The sequence below is a fragment of the Spermophilus citellus genome (genome assembly GCF_964194105.1).
Source record: "Spermophilus citellus genome assembly, chromosome: 3".
NCBI lineage: Eukaryota > Metazoa > Chordata > Mammalia > Rodentia > Sciuridae > Spermophilus > Spermophilus citellus.
The window spans coordinates 197646020-197668382 of record NC_138184.1 but is presented as its reverse complement, the minus strand read 5'-3'; the positions used below and the strand labels follow the sequence as shown (position 1 = coordinate 197668382).

Here is a 22363-nt window from a genome sequence, read left to right as displayed (position 1 = left end):
AAAAATAATCTGTGGCCTTTAACAGATGAATGGATAAGGAAAGTATACCATATAATTTTATGTATATATCAATTGAGAAATATTATTCATTCATAAAATGGAAATTCCTGCCACTTGTGCTAATATAGATGAATCTGGAGGATGTTATGCTAGTGACATAGGATAGGTGAGGAAAGACAAATCCTTCACCATCTCACTTATATGTGGATTCTTCAAGTCAAACTCACAGAAACAAATAGTAGAAGAATGGTAACCAAAAGTCAGGGTGTGGAGGCAATGGGGAAAATCAGTCCAAGGATGCAAACTTACAGTTATAAGTTCTGAAATTATATGGAACATGGTGATTGCAGTTAATAATAATGTAGTGTGTACGAGAAATTTTCTGAGAGTAGATACTAACCATTCTTAACACACACAAGTAATTATGTAAAATGATAGATATTTTAGTTTTGTTAATACTTTCATAATGTACACACCTACCAAAACCTCACATTGTACACCTTGAATATGTATAATTTTTATTTGTGAACTGTACCTCAATAGAATTGGAAAAATGACCCTTAAAAATAAAAAGGATTTAAATTGTCTGTTTCTATTACTTAAGTATCATAGATCTATTATTATGTTTTAAAGTGAGAATTAAGTTAAAAATCATATTTCTTAGAACAGAGTGCAGTTTCTACTATCAACTTACATTCTCTCCCCCTCCTTCTCCTCCACTTCATCATCATAACTAATTCTAATTGTCACTTCTTATGTGCCAGGCGTCAACTAGTGTAAATACTTTTTACATATTAAATCACTAAGTTGTATAAGAAGCTTTTGAGGTACATAATATCATTCTTATTTTAAGAGGGAAAAATTAAGGTCTGGAGTTGTTAAATGAGAAGTCACAGAGTTTAAAAGGGGGTTAAATGAAGGAAAAAAAGCTGTCACAGATGCCACCCATTTTTAAAAAAATATTTAGTTTTTAGTTATAGGTGGACACAATATCTTTATTTTACACTTATGTGGTGCTAAGGATTCAACCCAGTGCCTCACACATGCCAGGCGAGTGCTCTACCTCTGAGCCACAACCCCAGCCCCTTCCACTTTTAAAAAATTTTTTCTAATCAATTTTGTTGTTGTTGTTGTTGTTGTTGTTATTGTTGTTCTAATCAGTTAACATGTTTTGAATCTAGGTAGGTTGAATAATGGTGGAGGAAAAAGTCTTTGAAAAAAATAATGAATTTAGTTTGGATCAGGGATTCTGAAGGAATGACAGACCCTGGGATTTAGACTAATCCAGTAGTTACAAGGGAAAGCTGAAACTGTGGCGAGTTCAGAGGTGTGAGAGATCTGGAGGTACTCAGGGTTCAGTGAAGGCCTATGAAGTGATTAGGGTGGGCTTGGCCAGGTGGGGGCAGCAGAGCATCACCAATTGCTGAAGATGGCAGAGCACTGAGAGTCTTGTTTAGGAGATAGAGGCAGTGGGCCCCTGGAGGTGGGACAACCCGCACAGCAGCAATGTATCCATGATGCAAAGGTTTCTAGAAACCTTTGAGTTGGTAGGCATGTGAGCAGATGCAAGTAACTAGTGATTTTGGAAAAAAGTGATTTTAGAAGAGTAGTGATATCAGCATCAGATTAAAGGGATTAAATGGGGAATGGGTATGGAGATAGGAAAAGTCAGAATATGTATTTTTGAATCTGCCAATGAAAAGAAGCAGAGTAATAGGATGGTAGTTTAAGGTGAAGGCAGACTAGATGGGGAGATTTTTTTGTAACTTGAAGTATTCTTATGAAAAGTTTATGAGATCACTGGAATAATATCATGAAGAGTGTAATTGAAGATGACAAAGAGGGAAAGATGCTTCTCAAAATAGTTAGGATATAACCAAGGGTACTAGTAGGTGAAGTTTTCTGTTTGAGGAGAGCAGGAAGAGAGAAGATACAGATGATAGAGATTTTATGGTTCTTTACTAAGAGTGCCAACCTTATATAATTAAGCTATTTTCTAATAGTCATCAGTTATTTGGAACTCTTAAATCATTTTTCCATTATCTACTTTCCCTTACTATTGCATTTTAATAAATAGAAATTTCAGGTACCATGTAAAGATGTTTACAAAATTCCTTGTTTCTTACATGGGTCACTTCAGTGCAGCCATGTACCTAAATTTTAAGGTGGGAAATGAGGGACCATTTCTGATGTCTACTGGGATGAGTATAAGCAGTTATCATGAATGGATCAGGCTTGTTCATCTCTGTAGACCTCTAAGCAAGTGAAGGTTATTTGGGTCAAAGATATATCTTGTCCTAGAGTTTTCATTATTCGCCATAATTTAGAATTTGAAATTCTAATGGGCTTAATTCACAACTGAGCCACTTGTGTAATCAAATCCAAGTCTGTGAATGCATTGCTTCCTAATCCAGTGACATAAAGAAGTTTCCAAATATTTTACCACCAGCCTCTCCTAGCCCCCAATGCTTTTCACTTCTATTGTAAAGGAAAATGCTCCAAGGTTATTTGCAAGTGACTTACTTTCCACAGTGTAAGGTGAAAACTAGATATAACACAAAGTAGCAGAATGTCATGCAGATGTTCCCTTTCTCCTTTCAGTTTATTTTTTCTTGTTCAGCATTGCTCTCTAACACTTTGGATCTGAAAATCTCTCTCTGCTTGTTAAAAACCTTCTCTAGTTGCCTCTACCATCTCTATGGATATGTGTGGTTCTTCTATTTTGTGTATAGTGAAGGGCTCCTGCATGCTCCTCATGCAGTCTTGTTTCTTATTCAACAGAAACATTTTCAAAGTAATTATTTCAGAGTGGGTATGTGTCCTTTTTTACTTTACAAAAAAAAATTGGAGGGAATATGGGAGAAGTCACGATTAGTAAAGCTGGAAGAGAATTAGTGAGAATTAGCCAATCTCACTTAATTGACATGTGACAAAATCAAAGCACAGAGGGGTTAAATGATTTGCTAGATAACACACAGGAAAAAGAAACAGATGGAGGAAGAACAAAAAAAAACCTGCATAAAGTGTACTAATATGGATTAGTTTGCCAAGAATTCAACTCACTGTTTGTTTTTTCAGTTTATGGCTTTTTTGACCATGAGAGGAAAACTAAATTGGAAGGTTAGGGAACCAGAAAGTTTTGTCTTTAAAAGTTAACTAACTGTCCAGCCCATCTTAAGAAAAAAATATGGTTCATCTGTCATTTCCCTCACTGTTATTGCTTGATTCCTTTTCACAAGGCCTAACCACTTCACCATGTCTTGGATTCTTTCCGGCCCATCAACTCCATTTCTTAGCATTGATTTTTTTTTCAATGCTTTGCAGACCTTTTCTGTTCCCTTTAGACTGAATTAATTCTTTCATTTTTTTTATTAATTCATTGGCAGAATGTTTTTCCACATTTTTATGAGAGCTTTGGCTCTGAAAGAAGTATTTATTATACATGTACTTTAACCCCAAAGGAAACCAGAAAAGAAGGAAACTGGAACAAGAAATTAATATTCAATTTATGGGGATATTAACAGATGAAATATGGTTAGAAAAAATTTCCTGAAATAAAATAGCCACACTGCCCTTCAATCCTTGACATCAGTGTGGTTTGTCACAATACCAAATTAAATCCATTTTTAAAAAATGTTCTGTTATTTTAAACAAATATTTTCCTTAAATTTAAGCAAAAGGAAAAACTCCATTCAGGCAATAAATATTGGAGTGCTTACTATTTGTAAAGCACTGTGGTGGGCCCTCAAGAGCATAGTGAAATGAGTAAGTCTCTGTGGGATACTTACTTTTTTTTTTTAAATTTCAAAAGCCTTTGCATAGATAGAAATCTGGGGTCTGTTAGAGAATCACACAAGTTTTCACACTCTTGTCTTTTTCCCACCAAGTCTATGCAGCACTTGACACCACTAAACTTTTTCCATTGATTCAACAAATATTTACGGCATTCTTAATTATTGGTCTGGTGTAGGTCACTGATATATGGCAACAACGGTGAAAAGAATCACAAAATTCTTGCTCCTGCAGAATTTGTACTCTAGTGGGGGGAGAAACAGAATATATAACTAGGTAAAATAACATGTATAAGTACTATAGAGGGGGCTAAAAAAGCAGAGTAAGATCATTGGAAGTTTTTGGACTGGTGATGTTGCAATTTCAAAGGTTTCCAACAGGATTTCCAGGGAGGGTCTCATTAGGACTTTAAGGGGGTAGGGAGACTTTGGGTTTTATTCTGATGAAAAGTTACTGGAGTATTTTCTTGGACAGATGATCTGATTTGTAATTTTGGTGGACCATGAATGAAGTTGGTCATGTCCTGAAGCAGGAATAGAGATAAGGGAATTACTATAAAACCCAGTAGAGAGATAATTGTAATAGAGTGCGTGGAGGAAACTGGTAGATTTCTGCATATATTTTGTTGGTGGAATCAACAGAATCTGCTGAAGAACTAAAGATGAGATGGGGAAGAATGAGGACAAGGAGCTACTAGCTTTGGAAACCGGTTACACTTTCAGTAGCACCTTTGTAAAAGGTGGAACTTTTTAAACCTCTTGATTCCAGTTTTCACTCCAGATTCTTTAGCCAGAATCACCAGGACGTTGGAAACACTACCTTTAAAACTCCTCCCAAGATTCTTCCACAGCCAACTTGGGCTAACAAAACTTGAGGGCTTAATATGTAAGCTGTTGGTTACATATGAGGAGCTCAAGCACAGCACTGTGCAGTGCGCGTGGGCCGTTGGGCTAGTGGAGGAAAAGATTAATCCTACTTTAATTCAGGAATACCCTTAAGAAACCTTAAGTGGGTTGGGTTAACCATGGTACCGGAGGGCTTTTTGGAGTAGCCTGATTTTACAAAGTTTTTCTCAGACCTTTAAAAAGAAGGAAAGAACAAACATGAAAGAAAAAGATAGTGGGGTGGTACGGAGAGAGAGGTGACAACTGCACGCTCCAGATTCTGGTTCCTCGCCTCTCTCCGCGCGACACAACGCGGGAGAACTAACCCTGAAGCGCAGACGCTACTACACGAAAGTTATGCCTCTACCAGCAAGGGGCCGGCCCGTTTTCCGTACGCAGCAAAGTTCGAGTTTCCGGAAGGACCAGATTCAGGAGCGGACCAAACCGGATGGAGGTCGTCCCGCCCTCTTTCTGGTTCACCCAGAGGCAATTTCTCTGTGGGGCGGGGTCGCGACGACCTTTTGCGCAGGCGCAGTCGGCGGTCCACGCGTGGTGAAATGCCTGGAACGCACGTCTCTCGTGTCCGTAGCTTATATAGGCGGATCTTGCAACTACACCGGGTTCTGCCCCCGGACCTTAAATCTCTGGGTGACCAGTACGTGAAGGACGAATTTAGGAGACATAAGACCGTTGGTTCTGACGAGGCCCAGCGTTTCTTGCAGGAATGGGAGGCAAGTGACGCCCCCTTTTCTTCGCCTCGGTTTGGGGTTTCCTTAAGTGGTGTTCCCGTTTGTCCCTTTCAGAGTCCGCCTGTCCCAGCTCGTGCCCAGTAACCCATACAGATTAAACGGGGGCATTCTACACTTGATAAAGCTGCATCCTGAGTCCTCCGGTTCCTGGCTGGAGCAGATTCAGTGTGTCTAACTCGGTTCAGCCTTTTGAGTTCTTGCAGATACTAGTTGTCCAAGAGGTGAGGGTGGAGGTCACAAAATTGACTAAATCACTGTCAAACGCTCAGAGGGCTTGCCGGCTTCGGTCCGCTCCACTGCCTTTGCAGGTAGCAAACGCCTGTTAATAAGTTAATGGTTATTTCATAACAGTCTCCACACCTACAGGTTTGTTTTCCTGATCTGTTACTTTTTAAATCTCAGGGTCTTGGTGAATTTCTTACTCGATACAGAAATCAGATAATCAGATAAAGGACTAGTGGTAAAGGAGGAAAATGCTGGTCGGAGTTAAGCAAGGTGGAAGTTGGTTTCTTTAGGCTCTCCAGTCATGAGTCACGTGGCTTTGTTACTTTACCCTTCGCTCTTGTGCCCAGTCTTGAGCAGACACATGCATTAGGGATTAGTGACTTTATTTTTTGAACGAAGGAAAAAAAAAATATTTAAAATTTTTCGTGGGTTGGGGGCCCTGCAGGATTTCCTCTTCTTACTGGTAAATATTAAGAAATGAATGGATTTGGAGATTAGAGTACGTCTCAGGTATTTGAAAGCATGGTAGAGGTGAGTTTTAATGTCTAAAAAGTTGATGGCTGAAGAGATGACTGAATTGGGCTTTTAAAAAAAATCATAGAGGTTATACAAAGGTAAACTTGGAGCTTCTTCACTGAATTCCAGAATTGATGGTTGAACCATTAAAGTTTTAAAGACGGACATTTAGATTGTGACATTTAGAAAGTTCATAAAAATCATGGTGTAGTTGATATAATTTGTTTGCCTGAAGCCAGGGAAGTTTAATATTTTAAGTGCAGACCACTTTCTTTTAATAAGGTAATTTGCTCTTGGAGCCAGAACTAGATTCAGATTCAGGCTTGGATATTATTAAAGGTCAGATCATTTAATTTTTCTAGTCTTTTATCCCTCACCTGTAAAGTAATAGTATTTATAGTATGCATCTGAAAATTAGTGTATGTTCCACTAAGCTACATCCTACCCTTGTTGCAGACTTTTAACTATTTAAAATATTAGAATATTATTAATTACATTGAAACTATTATATATTTAAGGTGTTTGTTAAGTGACCTCTTTTAAGTGAGTTCTGTTTGTGGACAGACAGGAGAGTTTGGTTCTGTGCTGGGAAGAAATGAGGTTACTTTTAGAAGTCACAGTTGGGAAATTTTTAGGGAAAATGTAGGAAAGAGTGGGAACTTAGAATAAATTGTTACAAGCTGAGGGAAGAGAGGATGTAAGAAAAGAACTGGGTAAATTGTTGAACAACCTAGGAAGCTTGGTAGGAATTTAGCTTTTTTTTTGTTTTTAACTCTTTTGGAATAATTTTAGACAAGGTACAGAGATAGTATGGAGTTCCCATACATCTGTACCCTGCTTCCCTTTCTGGTAACATATCACCGAGGTGTGTTTATCAAAACTAAGAAATTTAACAGTATTATAATATTATTAATTATACATATTTTGCCAAGACTTCCATAAATGTTTTTATTCTGTCCAGGGTTCAATCTGGATCCATGTTGCATTTAGTCATCTTTTCTCCTTAATCTCTTCCAATCTGTGACAGTTGATCATTTTTTCCCCCATCTTTCACTACCTCAACACTCTTTTGAAAAAAGTACTAGCGGGCTGGGGATGTGGCTCAAGCGGTAGCGCGCTCGCCTGGCATGCGTGCGGCCCGGGTTCGATCCTCAGCACCACATACCAACAAAGATGTTGTGTCCGCCGAGAACTAAAAAATAAATATTAAAAAAAATTCTCTCACTCTCTCTCCTCTCTCACTCTCTTTAAAAAAAAAATAATCCTTTAAAAAAAAGAAAAAAAGTACTAGCCTTTTACTTTGTAGAATGTTTCTCATTTTGAGTTTTTTTGATGTTTATTCATGATCATGGGATTGATGTTATCCATTATTGAGAATACTATAGGAATGAAGTATCCTCAACACTTCAGAAGGTACATATCAACATGACATTATTGGTAACGGTGATTAACTTGGTTAAGATGTTATCTGTCAGGTGTTCCACTGTTAATACTGTGGTTTAGATAAGGTTTGAGTGTGTCCTCTAAAGGTTCATATGCTTGATGCTTGGTCCCCACTGTGATGATGTGTAGAGGTTCTAGAACCTTGAAGAGGTGGGGCCTAGTGGGAAGTAATTAGCTCACTAGGAGCATCACCCATGAAAATGATTAATATAGTTTTTTTTTTTTTGGTACTTGGATTAAACTCAGGGGCATTCAAACACTGAGCCACATCCCCAACCCTATTTTTGTATTTTATTTAGAGACATGGTCTCACTGAGTTGCTAAGCATCTCGCCATTGCTGAGGCTGGCTTTGAACTTGGGATCTTACTGACTCAGCCTCCTGAGCTGCTGGTATTACAGGCGTGCACCACCTTGCCCAGCTTCATTCATATTAATACAATTCTTGTTAGGACACTAGTTAGTTCCTGTGAGAATGGGTTGTTATAAAAATAGTGAACCTGGCTCTTAAATCTTTCTTGTGTCCTGTCTGCTTGTGATCTCACATATTCTTCCACCATGATGCTATCTGCCATGTTGTGATATAGTCAGAAGACCCTCACGAGGGCCAAGCAGATACCAGTACCATATTCTTGGACTTCCAAAACATGGAGCTAAATAAATCTCTTTTTTCTTTATGCATTACCCAGCATTAGGTATTTTATTATAGTAACAAAAAATGGATTAAGACTGTTTGTATTTTTTTTGTAATTAACACATATTTTAGGACAGAGACTCAGAGACTAAGTTCTCCTTAAACTTGGCCAGCTATTTTCAGTGTTCATTGAAGAATTTTGCCTGTGTCCACTAAGCTATGTCCTATCCCTGTTGCAGACTTTTAACTATGCTGTGTGGAATTTGGCCTCTAGGATTCTTTCATATACTTCTAAAATTAATTTTGGACCTGAATGAATTCTGAATTTGTTTTGTATCATGAGCAAAGTTGGGTATGAGTACCACTGGATAAAAGAAAAGGGGAAGGATCAAGAGTGCTATTTGAGATCATGGAAAACAGGCATATCTCAGAAAGAATTCAGTTGGAGAAGTTTCTGTTTCAGGACCACTTGGAGGAAAGTGATGGAAAATATTTTATTTCATCTTAAGAGTAAACATGTAAATGTGTATTTACAGAGAAAATTCTGAATTTATATAATTTCTTAAGAGAAAAAAATTGAAAGTTTAGGAAGAGATGTTTCTGATTTGTTAAGATAATGTTTGATAACTGGTTTATAAAATGTTCATTATAATCTTAATCCCAAGTCTTTTAGGAGGCAAGAAGTAGAATTGTGTTGGTAGATCAGGGTCTTATGGCATTTTAAAGTAATGACTTTGTTCATTTTATGAAAAATAGCTGATTTAGATAATGCTTTTAATTTTTCTGTCTACCACTTATTTTCTAGGGACTCAGAATAAGAGTTAAGATTAAATAGTAAATAAAATATGTTGGTGAGAGAATGTGAGACAGCAAAAAGTAGTGTGCTTTCTATAGCTACTCGAGAGCCATACATTTAATTTTCCTTTTTCTATCCCACTTATTTATGCAGATTGCCTTTTTGCCTGGCTTCTCTTGCTTTTCCCAAATATTTGCCTTGCACAGTATCTGGTGGGGAATGTTTATAAGTAGAAATTCTGTTTCTGGAAAAAAGTAAAAAGGCTTAAGCATTCTGCAAAAGTGTTAATCACTTTCTATTGCCAGGAATGTGGTAGGCATATTATGGGGCACAAAAATAAACAGTTAATATATTTTACTTTCACAGTTTTCAAAATTTTGTAGTGTAGAATAGGCAGTTATAACACAGTATCAAAGAATGTCTATTAAATGCTATGGGAGCAAGGAGGAATGAAGATGAAGGCAACATAGATGATTGAGCTGAGCACTGACCTAGTCAGTTACTGTGTCAAGAATAGGACTTTATTAGAGCTGGCTGCCATGCCTGTAATTTCAGAAGCCTGGGAGGTGGAGGCAGGAGGATTACAAAGGTTGAGGCCAGCCTGAAGAAACTTGGCCAGAACTTCAGGAAAAAGAAAAAAACAACCAATGTGATTCTGCAGTCTGTATTTGGGGTAAAAATGGGAGTTTATAACCCACTTGAATCTAATGTATGAAATATGATATGTCAAGAGCTTTGTAATGTTTTGAACAACCAATAAAAAATATGTTAAAAAACAACAACAGGACTTTCTAGAAAAAGGAATAACATGTGAAGCATTGAAGTAAGAAGCAATGTGACTTTTCACAGCATTGCTGTTTGGAATTTAGTTTCTTATGAAAGATTAGGAAGAGATAAAGCTGAGAAGAGAAAAGATATTCTTCTAAAGATTTTACGCTTTCATTTTGAATATAAAGATTATAAGCAGTGGTGGAAATGATTTAAATTATATTTTAGAAAGTTCATTTTAGCAGCAGTATAGAAAGAGCCAGATTGAAGGTAGAGAGAATTATAGGCGATGATACAGTAATCTCAAATATATACATGCCTGAACCAAGACAGAGGTGTTGAAAATGGAGGGTACAGATTTATGAGTTATTCTTTCAAGGCAAAATGGGACTTGACTTATGGTTTGGGTATGAGGGTAAAAGCTCCTGTTAATATGCGAAGGTGGGATGATTAGATTATGAGACCTGCAACCTAATCTGTCCATCCTAGTTTGAATGGAATGGGTGGTAACTGTAGTCAGCTGGGGTGTGGCTGGAGGAGGTGGGTCACTGGGACACGCCCTGGAAGGATGCATCTTCCCTGTGGCTTCTTCCTCTTTCTCTTTGTCTACTTTCTGACCCACTCAGAAAGAAGAAAGGCCCAGAGCAATCAAGATGGCAATCTATGGACTGAGACCTCTGAAACTAGGAGCCCTAGATAAACTTTTCCTCCTCTAAGTTGTTCTTGTCAGATATTTTGGTCACAGTGATACAAAATACTGACTAAAACGGTGACCAACATAGGCTTAGCATAGGAGGAAGAAATAGAATGGATAACCATCAGGTTTTAGAATAGGGTACTAATAAACACAGGTTTTAGAATAGGGTACTAATAAACATACATAGGAGGAACAGGTGGGAGAATAAGTTGAATTTGGTACATTTTGTGTTAATAATTCCAGTGGAACAGTTAAGTACAGATAAAAGATATATATTGGTCTGATACTGAGTAGACAGATTATGCCTGGAGATAGAAATTTGGAATTCAATATCTGTAGTTGATGGTCCAAAAGTGTGGATGGAAGTGCCCAGATTAGGTGACCAAAGATAGACGACTAACATTTAGGGGAAAGTAGCTGACATTTAGGAGTCAGGAGAGTGAGTAGATGGTAGTGTAGTGCTAGAACCATTCTCTTTTGTTTAAAATTGTATTTAATTGTTCCTAGTCATTTTGCAAAAACACATTCTTCTTTATTATATTTAATTCTTCAGACTTGTGTGATAGTTTAGATATTGTAATATGACATTTGCTTTTTTGTTTGGTGCATTTGTTTTAGAGATAAGGAAATACTGCTGAGTCATGTAGCCATACATTTGTAACTCATTTGGGATATATTTTCTTATTTATGACTTTGAAGTGCATTGTTAGATAAAACGTGTGATTAAGTTGCATGTCACATATATTTAGAGTTTCTTTAACTTAGTATAATTAGAGTTGGATGGGTATTTTGCTAATTTTTGTAATTGTATGCCTCTTATACCTAATTTGGGGACCTCATTTTGTTGATTTTGAACATTCTGATTTAAAGTTTGTATTTTAGCTTGTGGGAGAAAAGGAATGAATTACCTCCCTGTTTAGTAAATTGATTCTATGTTTGGAGAATATATTTACTTAGCATGAGTGGGTCACTTGAGTACCTCTTAGTTGTATTGTTTATTCTGTATGTTACTTACAGCTTTTTGTTTGTTTGTTTTGGTTTATTGAATGGTGATGGTTTATTGAATGGATCTGTCACACATATATTTTCTATATCAAGGTATGACTTTTAAAAGATTTTAGAACTATTGTGGTGCTTAATTAATGGCCTAAAAAGGAATAAAATGATAATAGGGAAGATATGAAATAGTATATTCTTGCAACATAAAATGTGCTTTAGTCTTTTTGTTGTTATAATGAAATACCTAGGGGTGGGTAACTTTATAAAGAAAAGAGGTTTATCTAGATCAATGTATTATGCCAGCATTAACTGGTGTCTGGTGAGGACTTCATGGTGGATGAAATTACAATGGTGGGAACATGTTTGGGAGGGAGAGATCACATGGGGACAGGAAGCCAGAGAAGTCAGGGTTTGGAGTTACTCTCATAACAGCTAGCTCTTACAAGAACCAACTCAAGTTCCCAGGAGAACTACCTTAATCACTTCCAAGGGCAGTGCCCCCCAGTGACCTGAGAACCTTCCAGTAGGACTCATCTCTTAAAGGTCCTGCCACCTCTTATAGAAACATCTATATTTGTGTATGTATGTATACAACATGCAGTCTTACACATTTGAAGTTTTTGTTCAGAATTTGTACAGAAGAATAATATTAATTTTACTTGTTCAACTATTTTATGTAACAGTTTATGGCTGCTTAATGCAAATGAGAAATACAACTGAAGTTTTATATCAGAAATATTAGAATTGATTGTAGGTTCATTTTACTCTGTTAAACTCTTTTTCTTTTCTTTTTGTTTTTCAGTTAATATACACTTCAAATTTTTTTCTCCCTAATACTGAACTATATCGCCATTCCCATCAACTTTTTGTAAAATATCAATAATATGTGCATATGGTTTAAAAATTAGTGTAGAAGAGCTTATAATACAGAGCAGTATATTCTTTTCTGAATTTTAATTTATCTCTTGTAGGGACATTCTTTATTTTAGTCTTGTTTCAGATGTCTTGTGAATTTTGGTTATTTGTTCATATTTTTTTTATTTTTTATTATTTGTTTTAATTAGTTACACATGACAGTACAATGATCTTGACATATCATACATTTGAATCAGATGAGATATAATATCTCATTTTTCTGAAGTTACAGGTTGCAGAATCACATTGGTCATGCATTCACATATATACACACAGTAATAATAATGTCTGTTTCATTCTACTATCCTTCCTATCCCCCCAATCACTCCCCTCCCCTCCTATCACTTCTCTCTACCTAGTCTAGAGTAAAGCTATTCTTTTTTTTTTCCCTCACATCTTCATACGTGTATTTTGTATAACAACGAGGTCTCCTTTCACCATCCATGCAATTCCCTTTTTTCCTCCCTTTCCTTCCCACCCTTCTTCCCTATGTAGAGGTAATCTTCTTCCCATGCTCTTCCTCTCTTCCCCATTTTGAGCCACCCCCCCACTTATATCAGAGAAGACATTTGGCATTTGTTCTTTTGGGATTGGCTAACTTCACTTAGCATAATCTGCTCTAATGCCATCCATTTCCCTGCAAATGCCATGATCTTATTATTTTTTAGTGCTGAGTAATATTCCATTGTGGATATATGCCACATTTTTTAATCCATTCATCCATTGAAGGGCATCTAGGTTGGCTCCACAGTCTAGCTATTGTGAATTGTGCTGCTATAAACATTGATGTGGCTGTGTCCCTGTAGTATGCTGTAACAAAATGAAATTGAATCCCTGTCTCTCAACATGCACAAAAGTTAACTCAAAATGGATCAAGGATCTAGGAATTGAAACAGAGACTCTGCGTCTAATAGAAGAAAAAGTAGTCCCTAATCTCCATCACGTGGGGCTAGGCCCCAATTTCCTTAATAAGACACCTATAGCACAAGAATTAAAACCAAAAATCAACAAATGGGATGAATTCAAACTAAAAAGTTTTTTTTTCTCAGCAAGAGAAATAATATGTGAGGTGAATAGGGAGCCTACATTTTGGGAACAAATTTTTACCCCTCACACATCAGATAGAGCTCTAATCTCTAAGGTATACAAAGAACTCAAAAGGCTAAACACCAAAAAAACAAATAACCCAATCAATAAATGGGCCAAGGACCTGAATAGACACTTCTCAGAAGAGGATATATAATCAATCAACAAATATACGAAAAAATGCTCATCATCACTAGCAATCAGAGAAATGTATATTAAAACTACTCGAAGATACCATCTTACTCCAGTAAGAATGGCAGCCATTATGAAGTCCAACAACAGGTGCTGGCGAGGATTCGAGGGAAAAGTACACTCATACACTGCTGATGGGACTGCAAATTGGTGCAGCCAATTTGGAAAGCAGCATGGAGATTCCTGGGAAAGCTGGGAATGGAACCGCCATTTGTCCCAGCTATTCCTCTTCTCAGACTAAACCCAAAAGACCTAAAAACATCTGTTCATATTTATGAGTGCAGCAATAGGAAATGAAAACTCCCACATAGGTAGGCGTGGTTGATTAGAAAGTTACTTTTTGGTTACATAGTTTCAATTAACCTAATTTCTATTTGCTTTTCTCTTCAAGAGTCCCTTATTTATCTGGTGTTCCTTCAGTTGGTTCTGGTGGTTTGTCTTTCTCTTCAGCTACATTCTCCTTTATATCCTTATGCTGTGGCTTCCTGTGTCTACCTGCTTCATTACTTATATTCTTTTGCCTGCTTTTTATCTTCAGAAATTTTCTGAAGTCTCTTAGCTGCTAATGGCTCTGTTCTTGTTCCTTTAGTCATTATGGATTACTCCTTTTAAAAATTCCTTCCCACGACTGCAGTGGAGTTTTAGAAGAGAGAGCTGATAAGAAATAGACTCAATCACAGAATTTCTCCAGTCTGCCATTCTTTACCTAAAAACTCTAAATTCTTTTAAAGATGAAAAGTTCTATTGAAAAGAAGATGATAGTGGCTTATAGAAGTAAAATGACATATTGCTTCTTAGGACAAAAAAGCTTGTGTTTCTACTTCATGATAGGCTACTTAAGATTTTGGAAATTAATGTTTCAAACAAACTTTTGCAGTGTAAAATGATTGCATACTTTGTTTTGAATCTTGCTTCTTTACCAATTTGTCTATTTGATTCTTCATTTTTATAATTATTCCTGAGGGAAAGGGAAGCTTCTAAATGGTCTTTTAAATTTTCTTTACTTCTAGTGTAGTGTCTTACAATGTTTAAAAATTATTTTATGTTTATTAGCATAAGGTGCTACTTGCCTTTCATTTCTGTTTCAAAGTTCTTTTTTTCTTTCTAGCAACAAAAGGAGAATGGAAATTGCTGGGATATAACTGTTAGACTTTCATATTAATTAGGTACACATTTATTTTCTGTGTAATTGTCTGAAAGGTTTTCTTGGGCTTTAGTTGTTTTAGTAGAGAAAATAATATATTGCCCCTGAAATTACAGATGGATCAAAAAATTCTTTTACCCCCAAGATATGATTACACTGTGAGATTGTATAACCTGTTGAATCAAATGGCTTAACCTACTTTATACTTTTTATTGACACCCTGATTTTCCCCTTTAATCTTTTCTGTTAGTTGTATGGGTATGTTAGTATAGCAATAGAATTGGTAAAAAATAAAAACAGTATATTTCATTTGTCTTTGAAATATAGTAACACATAATATAGCATTTACTACCTCCTGAATTTAAAAATAGTTAAGATATAAAGGCAAATGGAATATATTTGTGGCTAATAGAATATGTGATTGATAGCATTAATAATATAAAGAGAACTCATTTAGCTTGGTAGGGAAACACTAATAGCTTAAAAGAATGGACAAAAGGGCATCTACTAGACGTTCTGTGATTTAGGTACAAAAATGTTAATTGCTATGCTGTGTGGATATAGTAAAAGTAAGAAAGTTAAAGCAGTTTAGATATCCATTTATTGAAGAATGAAATTATAACAAAACCATATAATGGACAGGTTGTAGGCAGCTATTGGAAGTGCTATTTTAGAAGAATGAATGACACATAACACTGCTCATGATATAATTAAATGTAAACACTATTAATCTTTGGGTGATAAGTTGAAGAATGATTTTAATTTTCTTCATTCTAATTCAAGGTTTTCAGATTCTCTACAAAGATTACATGTTACTTTAGTAATTATAAGAAATCCAGTAGAGTTATTTTTAAAATGCATTTGGGTTAGGTGCAGTGGTATATACCTGTAATCCCAGCTACTTGGGAGGCTGAGGTAGGAGGATTGCTGGTTCAAGGCCAGCCTGGTCAACTTAGCCAGACCCCGTTGCAAAAACAATAACAACAATAGCAGAAAACCAAAAAACACAGAAAGGGTTGGGGATATATATAGTTCAGTGGCAGAATAACCATCTGTTTATTCCTTGGTACTGAAAAAAAATCACAGTTTTGTACATTCAATATTTTTGTTGCCAGTCTTGTGTCACATAGAACTTGAGGCAGATACATTCAGAGCTAAATACTAGCACCTTATTTATATATTCCATGGGATGCTGAAGCAGGAGGGTTGCAAGTTCAAGGTCAGCCTGGGCAATTTAGCCAGATCCTGTCTCAAAATTTAAAAAAAGTAGAAAGGGCTGGGATTGTAGCTCAGTAACCAAGCACCCTTCTGTTCAATCCTTGGGACTGAAAAAAAAAAAATTGCAGTCGGATATACTGAATATTTTTGTCACCAGTCTTGTCTCACAAAGGACTTGAGGGAAACATATTTAGAATCACATACCAGCAACCTTATTCATTTATTTCCTAATTTTCCCTTTACGTTTTATATTTTAGACTTGGTCTTTTGCATGTTTCATGAATGTTAGTGTCAGTTATATATTTTGTGTGCTCTTACTTAATTTTTTAAGTGAAATGAAAGAAAATGAAAACATGTATAGGATCAAAGTTAAACTTTACCTTACCATTAGTAGAAACATTTAGAATCCTAAGGATTCTAAACTAAGATTAGAAGAGAACTATGGTCATCTGGTGTCATTAAGGTCATTTTTCTGGTATAAGGTCTTTTTTTTTTTGGTATAAGGTCAAGTAGTATGGGGAGTCTTCTCATGTTTAGTTTCTCAGAGGTCATACGCATTCAGTGATTCTCCACTAAATCAGTTTGATAAAGACTTAATTTAAATGCTATTTTATAATTTTATTCTATTCTACTGTAATTTATTTTTTTCATTTAGTTTTTTACCTTTTCTAATTTATATTAGATTGAATGAGGATGACTGGTAGGATTGGTAGGGAAGATAAGTTAATTGTTGGTTTATCTTCTGATAGGTTAGTTAGGGAGGATGGAAGACAAGTAAACAGGCTCCTTTTGTGGCTTGGAAACCAGGAGATTTAGGAAAGAGTTGAGGTAGATATTTGCCATCCTGGATTCTGGTTACAAGGCCTGGTAATCTTGATTTTGTAAGTCTGCACTTTGACTAACCAACATACCCAAATATGATCAGATTCTTGCCATAGGACTTATGCTAATTAAATTTATGTAATACTGAAATATAAACCATAATACAAGTTTGTTTTTTCTTGCTGCCAGGGGAGAGGAAACTGATTAATAGAGCTGGCTTTCCTTTTCTAGCAATCAGATATTTACATTCACTTCCAGGGGCCCTTTTTTCAGATATGACTCAGAATTCAGTATTTTTTAGATTTTTCCAAAGGTAATGGGTATGTAGTGAATTTTAAGAAACACTCTAGTGGGATCTAAGGTAGAATTCTGTAATTGTTAATATACCTTCAGAAAATATTTGTCTATTCACAAGTGAAGACTTCATGTCCATGTAGGTCATGCTTTACTGCCAAGTTTATCTTATTGTAAAAGAGCTTTTGCTTTTGAGAACTTTACAAAACTGCAAATAGTAGTGCACACCTGTAATCCCAGTGTCTTGGGAGGCTGAGACAGGAGGATCATGACTTCAAAGCCAGCCTCAGCAATGGTGAGGTGGTAAGCAACTCAGTAAGACCCTGTCCCTTAAAAAAAAAAAAAAAAAAAAAAAAAGAGATTGTGGATCTCTGTGAAGCTGTGAAGCTTTCCAGGAGACGAGTTAGTGCTTAGAAGTTTGCCTGGTAAACATGGAATTAAAATAATGACAAATGGGTGGGCTTGAAAAAGTTTTCTTTAGGCCTCCCTGTGTCTGCAGAAGAAAACATCCCTTTAGTAATCATTTTTGTGGGTCCTCTAGCTTCATGTTCTTTTTTTCCTGGACAGTGCTGAGCACATATTAGCAAGTTTCTCCCCAATCCTTTATTTTTGTTAACCACCTTCTTTCTCTTGAGACATCATCATCATCATCATCATCATCATCATTATACCTGTTAATAGATTAAGCTAAGTCTTCTTGGCCTAAGAGATTTCAAATTCATCTTATTGTGTACAAATTTAATTACCTTAATTCCCAAGGTAGGACTGTAATGCTTTATTTATAATTTTTTGCTCTTCTTGTCTCCTATACCACTATAACTTGAAGCATTTCTGAAGTATGTTTGTTTTCTAAGCTCTAAAACACAAAAATATTCACACTTTATTTGAATAAGTCTTAATGGTATGATTTATTTCCCTAAAAAACACTTCATCGTTATAAACATACAGAACAAAACCAGAATATAATGTTTAAATACCAAATGTTTCTGAGCTTTGATACAGTGACTTCACTTTGCTGCTGCTGAACAGGTCTGTATTTAAAAACCTATCTCACTTAACTATATATAAAAAAAAGGGCTCCCTGGAAGTGAATGTAAATATCTGACTTCTAGAAAAGGAAAGCCAGCCCTCTTCATCAGTTCCCTCTCCCCTATCCCTTGCTGAGGTGTTCAGGCTGACGAAACTTGTGATTCTTCTGCCTAACTTGTGATTCTTTCTGCCTAATCAAAAAAAAAAAAAAATCTTATACTTTTCATATGACCTTTCCAAAGCTAAGAATGGTGGTAGGTGGCATAGCAGATACACATATACAAAAACAGCAGGAATCACATGAATGAGACAATACTTATCTATGGTCACAGCAGACACTGTGGACTGTGACTCCTCCAGAAGGCATCATACTTACTGCTTCACACTTCACACTTCCAAACTTGGTCCTTGCCGTTTGTCTGTGTTGCTTAATTTATTTTATAATTTATAGATACAGATATAAAATTAATAACTTTAGGATTTCTGGCCAATAACCATAGTTACACCACTTTAAAAGAAAAATCTGTGAGATCTTTAAATGCCTTTATAAGACTAAATGACAGATATGGAGTGAGAACTTATTATTATAGGATATCTGGAGTTATAGAAAACATTAATATAGTTTCAAAATGCTAAAACACCCTGGAATACCTCATGCAAATACCTGATATTTCTAGAGCACTTTTAGAAACTGCAATATGATCATTCTAATTTTGTAATTCACTCTTTTTATTTATTTAGGTACTGAGGACTGAACCCAGGGGTGCTTTACTACTGAGCTACATCACCAGTGCTTTTTATTTTTTATTTTGAGACAGGGTCTCCCTAAATTGCTCAGGCTAGTGTTGAATCTGTGATCCTCCTGTCTCAGGGTCTTAAGTCTTCAGGATTATAGGCATGTAGCACTGCACCAAGCTTTAAGGAAATCTAACACCATCTCCTCAAAGAGATGTATTGTGGTATTTTCTCTACTTTGTGGAATTCACAGGGCAACAGATGCTCAGTTTTATTTTTTCATCATATCTCCTTTTCCAAACTCCTCTTTCTCCTCCCCCTTCTCCCCCTCCCCCCACTCTCCTCCCTCTCTCCCTCCCCCTCCTTCTTCTTCTTCTTCCAGGCAACTTTTGCTATCCCTTTTGCACCATCAAATTTTTGTGAAGTGGCTACATATTTATCATATTTCTCTTTCAGTGTTACCATGTTATTATTGTAAGGCTGTTTTTTGCTGTCACTCACATTACTCCACATCTCACCCAGTTTGGGGGTCTTCAGTTGAAATGCCAGTGTTTGTGAATTTGTTCTTTAGATGGCACTCTGAACAGAACAGGAAGAAGTGAACCAGTATTGGTAGTTTAGGGCATTAGGATCCTTCTACCTGCTTCTCTTAGCTTGTCTAAAAGCTTCATTTCTGGATCATCACATTTGTATTTTCTTTTCCTAGGCATTGTCTTCCTCCTCACAGGGTTTTCTTAGAAAACTGCAACAAATGGGGAATCTCTGGATTTTAATTTTTCCTGTACTTCTTGCTTGCATGTACAAAGAAGGCAAAAGTACCTTAGATTTCTTGGAGTCACCTTTACCCATATTAACTCTGTTGTTTTCCAGTCACTGAAAAATATTTTCAGGACCAGGGATTGAACCCAGAGGCACTCTGCTACTGAGCTACATCCCCAACATTAGTATATTATATTATATTATTTTTGAGACAGGGTCTTACTGAGGTGCTCAGGCTGACTGAACTTGTGATTCTTCTGCCTAAGTATCTGAGTAACTGGGATTATAGAAGTGAGCCACCATACCTGCCTCCTGAATATATTTTAAAATAATTTAGTAGGTTGGTGATTATGAGAATAGTTATTAAATATACATTTCAATGCCATTTTCAGCTATGGTATTTAATCCATTAGTTTAATTTACTATATTTGTCAAGATTTTAGGACAAAGACTAATAATAGGAATTCTTGGAAGATTGGTACCCTTTTAACTAACTTTATACTTGAGTATATTTCTGAAAATTTGTTTATAAACTGATTTTTTTAAATGTAATTATGTTTTAAGCATACTGGCAAACTTACTATTTAAAGGAATTCTCTTTTGGATCCTTTGTAAAGTGAATAATCAGCCCATAATTTGTTTCTTTGTGTAAAACTGCATTTGCATACATCAAATTTGTTTTAAATAGGCTATGTCTACAAGTGTTGATGCATGTGTCTAAAAAGAAGAAAATTTAATTTCTGTTTGTATCAAATTCACTTTTGATAAGTGAGACATACCAGATTATTTTATCTTCATTCTTTTCAACTAAAAGCCATCAAAATGTGCTTAACACCCTAAATTAAAGGAGTGGCAAGACTTCGTATATTTAGATCAAGCCATGGTATATTTTTGTAATTTATCTTCTTAGCAGGGTTAGTGTGAAGTTATGAAAAGTTTGAAAAGTTATTTAGTGGTTTTATCTTTTCTTTTAAAAGCATAACTGGAATTCGAAATGTTAATTGCTTTATTTTCTTTAAAATTTTTTCTTTATCCTAGCCTGTGTATGTATGTGGTGCTTTTAAATAGGTCTGTTGGCTTACTTTTTTGCAGTAGTTTGATTATACCCATCAGTTTATTGCTCTGTTTAATATTTGGAAGATACTAATGATAATTCATCCTCCTCTTAGTTTTAATACGAAAATGCTAACTAGAATTAACCAAAAAACAGTTATTTAGTTCTTAATATAGTAAAACATGGTAGTTTTATAATGAAAAGATGAGATAAAAATGATTGCCATTCTGAATATTGTACTGCACTGTTGGTTAAATAGAGGTTTTTTTTTTTGTGTGTGTGTGTGTGTGTGTGTTGTTGTTGTTGTTGTTGATTTGCTTTTGCAAGACTCTGTGGAAGCCTTGAACAAAACTTGGGGTTAAGAGAGTTTAGGAGAGTTAACAAGTACAGTAAGAAATCTGCATATAACTTTTTAATCCTCCAAAACTTAATTACTAATAGTCTATTATTGACTGTAAGCCTTATAATATCATAAATAATTAACACATCTGAGTATTATATGTATTGTATAAGTGAAAAATAGAGGAGAAATGCCAAAGAGCACTTTTTGCTACAAACATTTTTTTATTGTTTCTTTCTCATGTGAAGATGGATGCTATCAATATGATCTCACTGTGATAACAATAGGAGGTGGGTGTGAAATTATTATAGTTGTATATGTATATTACAGTTAATTTTAGGAGTTAGAGTTTAATACTGCATCTTTACATTTGTTTGCATTTTTCTTTTCTGCAAATGGTGTCATATATGTTCTATAAGTGTTGGTGTGTAAGTTTTGATAAATTTAATTTTTAAAATTTGTGTATATTTTATGGGAATAAATTATATATTATCTAAATATATTTTATGCATTCACAACATTCTTTTCAATTTTTGATATTTCTAGGTTATTCATTTAATTTGAGAGTTTTTTCAAATGGTTGCTGATCTCAAAAATAGTCTGCATATAGTGAACTTGTGCAGTCAAACCCATGTTATTCTAAGGTTGTACAGGTTAAAGCTAAGAGCATTGGGAACTTGTACACATCTCTCAGATCTTCTACACAGCCAACTAGATTGTTCATCAAACGAGAAGCCTTCTCACTATCAAACATGGATTCTGTTAGATTCCATGGAAAGTCAATCTTGACCTTAGTAACTGAGGAAGAATTTCTGTTAATGGTTCACAAAACTCTTAGTAATTAATTTCCTGGGATTTAGGAGAAATAACTTCTAAAATGAGGCCATTTATGTTTGTCTGCTGCTTTAACAAGTTGAATGTCAAGAATTATCCATAGGGCATTATTAAGTTCAAAATTGAGAAGGAGACAAAGGATCAGGAGCAGAGGTTTTGAGATTGAGATCAGGGTGGGACATGGAGAAATTACTCAAAATGTTTGAACAATGTGAGGGTGTTGGTCACACAGTGCCATGGAGTCTAGACAGAAGCAGTCCAATAGAGTTCATTTGTTTACTCATTCACTCATTTCCTACTGTTTTTTAGGGGAGAGGTATATTAATATATGGTTAGTGACTTCAAGGAATTTATGTGTCTGTTTATAAATCTGTATATGATAGAATGAAACTCATTGTACCTTAAAGAATAGTGGTTGAAAATATTGGTTTTTTGATAGC

At 35.6% G+C, this 22363-nt stretch overlaps 1 protein-coding gene across 1 annotated transcript in view; it reads left to right on the top strand.

Annotated features, from left to right (window-relative positions):
* The first annotated feature begins 5137 nt into the window (after positions 1 to 5137).
* Positions 5138 to 22363, top strand: part of SDHAF3 (succinate dehydrogenase complex assembly factor 3) — a 55419-nt gene continuing 38193 nt past the window's right edge. Inside the window, exon 1 of the mRNA XM_081285458.1 lies at positions 5138 to 5407. Within this exon, the coding sequence (XP_081141584.1) occupies positions 5234 to 5407 (174 nt within the window). The 5' untranslated portion in view covers positions 5138 to 5233. The remainder of the gene's footprint in view (positions 5408 to 22363) is intronic.